At 46.1% G+C, this 9,730-nt stretch overlaps 2 protein-coding genes across 2 annotated transcripts in view; one reads left to right on the forward strand and one right to left on the reverse strand.

The window, feature by feature from the left end:
- Window positions 1-5,807: 5,807 nt before the first annotated feature.
- LOC141445501 (uncharacterized) lies at window positions 5,808-6,485 on the reverse strand. The gene has a single exon (XM_074111340.1). It carries the CDS (start codon window positions 6,483-6,485, stop codon window positions 5,808-5,810), a length of 678 nt encoding a protein of 225 aa, XP_073967441.1.
- A 2,978-nt stretch (window positions 6,486-9,463) lies between these two features.
- LOC141445503 (uncharacterized) overlaps window positions 9,464-9,730 on the forward strand; it is a 6,971-nt gene continuing 6,704 nt past the window's right edge. Inside the window, exon 1 of the mRNA XM_074111342.1 lies at window positions 9,464-9,474. Coding sequence (XP_073967443.1) covers window positions 9,464-9,474 — 11 coding nt within the window. The remainder of the gene's footprint in view (window positions 9,475-9,730) is intronic.

A 9,730-nucleotide genomic window follows, 5' to 3' on the forward strand; every position in this document is an offset into this window, starting at 1 on the left:
TGGTTTTACGCCCTATAAACCTACGGAATACCGCCTAGTAAATACCTTCCCTACCACAAACCTATTCAACGTACCTAGATGCCCTAACAAACTAGCCTTGTATCGATCTACCTAGGCCCTAGGCTAAAATGTAATACTTACGTCCCAAAACTAGAGATGGCAAGCACCTCACATTTATTTTAACTAGCTTTTGCCCGCGACTTCGTCCGCGTGGAATAGTAACTTTGGAAAGTATTTAATTTATTTAGGGTACCTATTCTGCCAATATAGCACATAGAAACTTCTACGGTTTACTGAAAATAACCTATTTTAATACATTGCTTTATATCTAAACTATTTTTTTTTGTTCTTCCATTCTTTGGTAAAACATAAGTATTCTACCCTGCCAACACAAAAGGACTAATTCTTCATAGTGAGCTCTTGACATTTTACGTCCTGTATTGTAAGTTAGGAGGGTAGGATTATAATTAAGACGGCATTCTTACTAAGCATTGCTACACATATTTCTATACTTATAGTAAATTTGTTTGGAATTCCTTACGAACTTTCATCCGCATATTTTCAAGTAGGTATGAAAAATGACGAAATTTGAAAAGAGCCGGAACAAATGTTTTTTAGGGTTCCGTACCTCAAAAGGAAAAAAATGGAACTCTTATAGGATGACTTTGCTGTCCGTCCGTCTGTCTGTCAAGACCCTTTATCCCGTAAACATAGTTATAGGGTCCTTTCGGCTGTCCTAGAAACTTGAAATTTTGTATAAAGGAAGCTCTTATAGCAAATTTTATTCCCTTTATAGCAAAATAAGTAAGAAAAATCTGAAAATCATAATTTTTCATGTCTGACTGTCTATGTTAATAAGCCATGTAAAATGACCCCATATTGCGTACATTTTGCTTATGAGCTTGGCTCTGCTAACACTTGATATTCATAAATACCTATGCACGGAACCCTTGACGCGCGAGTTCGAGTCGATTTTAACCGGTTTTAAGAAGAAGAATTTAAAAAAACGCTCGAACAATTATTTATCTCTTATCACGTGCCCAAATACCAAGTTTCATAAAGAAACATCGATTTATCTTCGATAATGACGACCTTCCATATGAGCTTTCATCCCCTATTTCATCCCCTGACAGGTCGAATTTTCAAAAAAGCTAAAACACATACTGACTTATTTCTTATTAAGTGCCTAAATGCCAAGTTTCATGGTTTTATTTCCAACAGCAACGAACTTCCACCATATAAACTTTCACCCCTATTTCAACCCTTAAAGCCTTTTTTTCGCGATAAAAGATAGCCTATGTTCTTTCCCATGGTCTATTCTATCTTTGTACCAAATTTCATCCAAATCGGTTTCAGCGGTTTTGCGTGAAAGCGTAACAGACAGACAGACAGACAGACAGACAGACAGACAGACAGAGTTACTTTCGCATTTATAATATTAGTATGGATTGCGTGGTGTGTAATGTTCAAAGTTTTTCCGGAATGACAGGGAAAACTGCTAGCTAACTAACTAAGGGATCGAGGTGGCATCCTCTAGTGTACCTATTCCTAATCCTACGCCATGTGTAATAACCCCACCCGCGACCGAAGTCAGGGATGCGAGTGGAGTAGGGCGGAGAGATAATTGTGCGAATATATACATATATAAAAGGGGGGTCCAGCACCACCGAACTCACGTGCACCGACACTGCGGATACACGGTGCCCGGGTACGCGCCGGGAAGATAGCCTGACCGCCAGAGTTGGCGACTATAGTCAGACGCGGAATCGTTCTCCTCAATTCCGTCCCGTCCCGAAGGACGTTATACCTCTAAACTTTCGTATATCACCGTTAGGTATCAGGTTTAGAGGCCGGGAACCTCGTCCCGTACAGTCCCTACTTTCAAGCGAATATAAAACGGTCCGATCCCACAGAATAAGGAAAACTGGAGGGCTACTAGCAAAGGAACCGAAAAAAACGCATGGTATACCCCTAGCGACATCGGCTCCGCTACCATCCGCCAGCTATTCACAACACAAAAATGAAGCCTGGAGAACTAACAGCGAAAAGACCGAAACAAAACGCGTGGGTAACCCCAGCGACATCGGCCTAACACTGCCAGCCCGCCAGCTTATATACAAATAAAATCGCGTAGTTACTATGTAGATCAATTACCCAGCAGCGTAACGACCTGCACTTGAAAGAACCCAAAGTTGACTATCCGTTCCTACGAGCCGCAGCCCTTTTTATAGTTTTTTTGTGCGACAGCGTGTATTCCTGCTATAACTACATCTACCCCACCTGCTAATACTGCTAACACTCCTACATTTCCTGCTCTATAAGCACTTCCTGTTTCCCCAGCTACTAAGGCGCCAGCGCCGTTAAGGGGTTTCTTAATATTGCTGCGCCTCCGGCCGCCTGCGTTCCCTCGTTTCCGTGCATTTCGGGCCCTTCCGCATATCGCTTCAGCTAAGTCTCGCGCATCTCGCGCGCTTTATGCTCCTACGGTTACAACTGCGCTTCCTAACATCCAAGCGTCTACAACTACAGTAGCTATTCAAGGATTTCCTACAATTCATACGACTGCGCCTACACCTGTGTCTTAGGTTACTAAGGAGACAGAGCCGCTTAAGAGGTTTTATGTAATTCCGGTGTTTACGTACACAGCTAAGACTCCTACTATTGCGCGATTCCGTGTGGCAGCGCCTCCCGCGCGTATACCTACACTTCCTGTTACACATACTACTGCAGCGCCAACGGCGTTTCGTGCTATGCGTTTCCGGCGTCCGGAGAGCTTAAGTAAATTCCTTCATTTCCTAGCACTCGTCCTACTGCAGAGACAGCGGCGTTTCGAGTATCGCGTTTCGAGCTACTTAACCAACAGCTACACTTCCTATTCTTTCATAGACAACGGTGTCTCATGCGTTTCGTAAACTTCGAGCTTTTACTAGAACAACTGCATTTCCTATCATACAAGCGTTTACAACTACAGCTGCTGTTCAAGGTTTTCCCACAATCCATACTGTAGCGCCTATACCTGTGTTTTAAGCTACTAGGGAGACAGAGCCGCTTAAGAGGTTTTATGTAATACCGGTGTTTACGTACACAGCTAAGACTCCTACTACAGCGCGATTCCGTGTGGCAGCGCCTCCCGCGCGTACACCTACACTTCCTGTTACACATACTACTGCTGCGTCAACGGCGTTTCGTGCTATGCGTTTCCGGCGTCCGGAGAGCTTAAGTAAATTCCTTCATTTCCTAGCGCTCGTCCTACTGCGGAGACAGCGGCGTTTAGAGTATCGCGTTTCAAGTAGGGCTTGCACTATCCGGTAACTTTTATTATCCGGATATTTCGGATATTTGAAATCTCAGTATCCGGATATCCGTTATTTTGAATAATTTGAATAATTTTCCAAATATTTAAAAAAACGCTAAAAACAATTTTAAATTTGTTTCATCAGACGAATCGTGTTAATTAACTTAATCACTGATTGTCTTATACGCACGTAAAAATCATTATTTTGTCACTTTAATGAGTGAAATAACTTAAAAACACTTTATAACTTCTCTGTCTCCTGCTTGTTGTTATTTTACCTTACGGACCAAGAGCCCACGACAGCCAGACCTTCGTTATATTTTAAAGGCTGAAAGTTTTTTTTTATGCAAGGTGTTAATTTTTAATATAACTGAAAACCGGAAAGCACTTTGCTCAGAAATACTCAGAATCGAGAGTAGATTCGATTCATCATGTCAGCCGAAAGACGTCCACTGCTGGACTTAGGCCTCACCCAAGGCTCTCCGCTCAGACCAGTCTTGTGCTTTCCACATCCAACGCAATTCAGCGATCTTAACCAGGTCGTCGCTCCATCTTATTGGAGGCCTACCGACGGCTCGTCTCCCGTTCCGCGGACGACATTCGAGAACCTTCTAACCCCATTGGCCATCAGTCCTGCGAGCACGCTCACTGCCACTTCAGTTTCGCAATTCTTCGGGCTATTTCGGTAACCTTAGTTCTACTGCGGATATCATCATTTCTGACTCTATCCCGTAGAGAAACCCCGAGCATAGACCTCTCCATAGCCCTTTGAGTGACTTTGAGCTTCCTAATGAGGCCCATCGTTGGCGCCCACGTCTCAGATCCGTATGTCATCACTGGCAACACACACTGGTCAAAGACTTTTGACTTCAAACACTGCGGTAATTTGACTGAAAAGACACTGCAAAGCTTCCCGAATGCTGCCCAGCCGAGTCGGATTAGACGAGTGATCTCTTTCTCGAAGTTAGACCTACCTAACTGGATCGTTTGTCCCAGGTGTACATAGTCGTCAACAACTTCGAGCGCAGAGCCTCCGACTATTACGGGAGCTGGCACAACATTAGACATGACTTTCGTCTTGTCCATGTTTATTTTTAAGCTAACTCGGTCGGAAACAACTCTGCTGAGGTCAGCGAGCATAGCACTGAGGTCCTCCATAGTCTCAGCCATGACTACAATATCGTCGGCGAATCGAAGGTGAGTGAAGTACTCCCCATTATTGTTAATGCCTCGTCCTTTCCAGTCCAGAACCTTAAAATCATCTTCCAATCCAGCGGTGAACAGTTTCGGAGAGATCACATCTCCTTGTCTGACTCCCCGCTGCAAAGGAATAGGCTTCGTGCTCTGGTCCTGTAGTCGGACTATAACGAAGGATTATAACGATACTATAACGAAGGTCTGGCTCTTGCGGGCTCTTGCTCTATTATAAGAATAAGTAACACAATACAATACAAAGCGTATTGTATTGAACACCAAAAAACATTCATTATAAAATGAAATCAGAACATAAAAGGTAGGGTAGGAGACGAGAAAACAGGGGTCTAATCGCTAAAAAGCGATCTCTTCTTCTACCTTCTTATTCGACCTGACGATGTTATTAACATAGAATCAAGAAAAAAGGTGATCAAAGCAGTTGTGTTTAATGTAAGGTAAAAAATATATAGAAGATTGAAAAATTACATAAAATATAATAATATTAATGAAATAAACACATACATTACTTACATACACATTTACCAAAAATTCATCATCGCCACTACCAAACAAGATGTTAAGAATAAACCTAACTAATAAGTATTGCATGTAAACCTTCCTAATACAAAAAGAAATGTATCTGCGTGTATGCATACACTACACTAACCTCTCACAATGCGCGAGCGCGCGCTCAATATCAGATATTCGAATTATCCAAATTATCCGGATAATGAAGAGCTTCCTATCCGGATTTGAAAATGGGCGGATATCCGGATAATATGGATATCCGGTTATCCGGATTGCAAGCCCTAGTTTCAAGCTACTTAACCAATAGCTACACTTCCTATTCTTTCATAGACAACGGCGTCTCATGCGTTTCGTAAACTTCGAGCTCTTACTGGAACAACTGCATTTCCTATCATACAAGCTATTACTGGGACAGTAGCGACCCGAGAGTTTTCTACACTTCGCGCCCTTGCGCCTACAACCGCGTTTTCAACTACCAGGGAGACAGAAACGTTTAAGGGTTACAAGCAATTCCTACACTTTTGCAAACAGCTAGACTTGATACTATTGCGAATTGTTATGAGGCAGCGGTGTCTACGTGCACATATACTGTTACGGTCTGGTGCCTTAAGGGCTAAAACTGGGCCTTAAGGGTCTGCGAGCCTACTAAATACAAAACACGTGTTAACTCGTACGTATCTTTAATCAGACTGCCAAATAGAACATACAAAATTATTCAAAATTGGTAAAAAAAGTATAAAAACATAAATTCACTTAAAAAGGTTGTGCCTTCGGCACATTTGTCCCCCTTTTAGTTAGCAGGGATCCGAACTAACTTTTTAAGGGGGCGACGAAGCACGCCTGCTGTGGTTGCCACGTCCGCCACTCTGACTATGCCGTCTCTGCCAGGGAACAACGCCGTCACTCGTCCTCTGGGCCATGATCCTCGAGGCAAATTGCCATCGGCAATGAGGACCAGATCTCCTACTGCTATGTTCGGAGCTTCTCCGTTGCTTGATCTCGGTACTAGAGTAGGTAGATATTCACGGACCCAGCGTCGCCAAAAGTGATCCGTCAACCGCATTGCTCTGCGCCAGCTGCTCCTGCTCAGAAGATCTGCTTCCGTCATCGTCGCAGGAATCGGTCGACCAGATGACGCGCCAAGCAGGAAGTGGGCAGGGGTGAGAGCCTCTTCGCTGGTGGAATCGGAAGACACGTGCGTGAGCGGCCGCGCATTCACTAGCGCCTCAGCCTCAGCCAGCAGGGTGCGCAGTACCTCGTCTGACGGTGAGCGCTCGGTGAGGGTAACTCGAAGAGCAGTCCTGACATTGCGCACGAGGCGCTCCCAGGCTCCACCCATGAATGGAGCTGATGGTGGCAGGAATCGCCAATTGATCTTCTCATTAGCTGCGTAGTTAGAAGTGGCGCTCGCGTAGAGTGTCCGCAGCTCCCTGTGGCACCAACAAAGGCGGTCCCATTGTCTGACCATATCTCTGTAGGTGTCCCCTTCTAGCAACAAAACGACGCAGGGCCATAATCGCTGCGTCAGCAGACAGACTGTGAACAACTTCCAGGTGTATGGCGCGAACGACTAGACAAGTGAACAGAGCGACGTATCTCTTCTCTCGCCTGCGGCCAACTGCGACTTGAATTGGGCCGAAATAATCAAGTCCGACGAAGGTAAACGGACGTCGGTGATGGGCCAGTCGGGCTTCGGGTAAATTTCCGATTGGCGGCTGGAATGTGACAGTACGACGTATGCGACATAGTTGACATTTAAAGGCAACGGATCGGACAGTTTCTCGTAGGCTGAGTAAGTGATATTGCTGTCGAAGTTCGTTAACGACAGTCTCTGTGTTGGCGTGGGCGGCGCGACGGTGATGGTGCTCCACAAGAAGGCGAACAGAAGGGTGTCTACCGTCGAGGACGACAGGGTGTTTAATCTCCTCGGATACTCCAGAAGCTGCAGCGATGCGACTGGACAGTCGGAGTAAACCATCATCACCCATTACGGGGGCTCTTTTGGCTAGACGACTGGTACGTGGCAGGTGTTGGCCAGTTTGACTACGTAGGCGCGCTACTTCATCCGAAAACGAGTCCAGCTGAGACTGTCGGAGAACGTGTGCCTCTGCCAGGCGAATGTCGCCTGCCGTCAACACGTCAGACTCTACCAGGGGTGGTGCCTGCGAGGAGGCGTTCATGGGCTGAAACATAAAGGTGCACAAACCCCCCTCACATCGTACTAAGTTAGCTACGTCTAAACCCCTTTGACGGAGACTACGCTTACGAAGTATTGTTAAATAGCGATGTGCTACAGCAGTGGCACGCACCAACCTAAGCCAAGAGCTAAAACGACGTGGGTTGGCTGAAATTGGTGCTGCAATGTTCACATCACTAATGAAATTCACTACAAAGGATGGCTTCAATTCGTCTTGGCCAAGGGACTGGGCAACGTGCGGTTCGCTGGGCCAATCCGAAGAGAGCAGGAATTCAGGGCCTGAGATCCAGCGACATTCTTGAGTTAGCGCCGTGCGTTTCAATCGAGTCGCGTCGTCCGCTACGTTTAAGTGACTGGGCACCCAGTGCCACTCTTTGACATTAGTAGCCTCAAGAATTTCGCCCACTCTGTGTGCAACAAAAGGTTTAAAAGAACGTGCGTCACTGCGAAGCCAACCTAGAACGGTCATGGAGTCAGACCAAAAGACTCTTCGCGATGCCTTTAATCGGTGTGCTTCACAGATCGACGTCGCAAGGCGTGCTGCAATAAGAGCGCCTTGGAGCTCTAAACGTGGTATGGATACTGGTTTTAAAGGCGCTACACGTACTTTACTACAGATTAGTGCGAGTTTCACAGAGCCGTTAGTATAAAGAAATCGCCAGTACGCAACTGCGGCATAGGCAGATTCACTAGAGTCTGCAAATATGTGAAGTTCGCATTTCTCTATATGAAGCTCGTTCACTGAGTACCAGCGCGGGATCTGCAAGTCGGAGATTGACAATAAATCCTCAAACCAGAGGCTCCACGCGGCAGTATCGCTTTGAGAGAGCTTCTCGTCCCAGTCGAGACCTTTGCGCCATGCATTTTGAAACATAATACGCCCTCTTACAACGATTGGCGCAAGGATGCCGAGTGGGTCGTAAATTCGCATGACGTGCGCTAGCACTTCACGTTTTGTGAATTTTTTGGGCAACTCCTGTTCCGTTACACCGATATTAAAACCGATGGTATCGGCGGCGGGCCTCCAAATAAGACCTAAAGTGCGAACAGGCGTTGCTAGACTACCTAAATCTACTCCTAAACTAGCGTTTGCTACAGGCAACTCTAGCAAACTCTCCTTCGGCAACAACGACAGTGCTTCGAGGTCGTTTGAAACCCAACTGCGCATCTCAAAGCCCGCGTTTTTATGGACAGCGTAGATATCAGCAGCTAGGCGTGCCGCCTGCTCTGTCGTATCTAGACTGCCCATATAATCGTCCATGTAATGATCGAGAACGATGGCTTTGGCTGCATCAGGGTAGCTGTCCTGAAATTCGGTAGCATTTTTATTTTTAATGTACAAAGCTGTAAAAGGACTAGACGCTGCACCGAAAATCATTGACGACATCCGGTAGACCTTTATCGGCTCGGTTGGGTTGTCGCGCCACAAAAACCGTTGAGCATCTCGATCTTCAAGTTTAATTTTTATCTGTGGAAACATTTCGCGAATATCAGCGGTTAATGCGACTCTCCCTTCCCGAAACCGCAATAAAATACCCAGAAGGGGCTGCAATAGGTCTGGGCCCGTCAATAAAAATGAGTTTAGTGAAGAGCCCTGCGACTTTGCCGCAGCGTCATGCACGACACGCAACTTACCTGGTTTGTTCGGATTGACTACGCCGAAGTGAGGCAAGTACCAACTACTGACTTGGCGTTGTACACTTCCGTGCACAGTTCAGCATAGTCCTTCCGAAGCATGTCGTGTATGTTCTGTCGGTATCTTTGCGCATAGGCAGGGTCTTTGGTCATCTTTCTCTCTAGATTTAAAAACCTAGAGAAAGCAAGTTTGTAACTGTCAGGTACTAATAATTTGTCAGACTTCCAAAGCAACCCTACTTGAAACCGACCGTCGTGCAACCGGCTAGCTGAGCGTTCGACAATCTCAACGGCGCGGTCGTCGTTAGCGCAGCGAATTTCATGCTTGGAGATGCCGATAGAGTCGAGTTTATATTGCTCTCGAATTAACAGCTCTAACTCTGAACGATCGCACGATTGCCCGAGCTCGGTTTCGCAAAGAGAAGTGTGGTTGACAAAGTCAACCGGTGCGGTCGTACTACAGCCAAAACGAATAAAACCCAACCTAGAGCCGTGCGAATAGCGACCGGCTGAGTTTTGCTACCATTTCGTATAGCCTTTGCCACAGTGAGGTACCAGTTATCGATACCGATAATAATAGTAGGCTTTACGTCACCGTAAAAAACTCATCGGCAATGTCGGAAAGGTAAGGGTATTTGGCTACGCTCTGCTGTCGAACATGCTGACCGGCAGCACCTAGACCTGCGATTGCCCTAGCCCTGCGAACGAAATGAATCTCGTTTGAGCTGCGACCTTTCACATGAAAATCGACGTACTGCGCCGTCGTCTCCTTTCGTAAGCCACCCACGCAGTCCAAATGAATGGTCTTCTGAGGACCGGTGACACCTAATTTGGCCGCGATTTCTGTGTCAATGAAAGTGGCTGTGCACCGTCATCTAATA

This window comes from Choristoneura fumiferana, chromosome 2 (genome assembly GCF_025370935.1).
Source record: "Choristoneura fumiferana chromosome 2, NRCan_CFum_1, whole genome shotgun sequence".
In the NCBI taxonomy this organism is placed as follows: Eukaryota; Metazoa; Arthropoda; class Insecta; order Lepidoptera; family Tortricidae; genus Choristoneura; species Choristoneura fumiferana.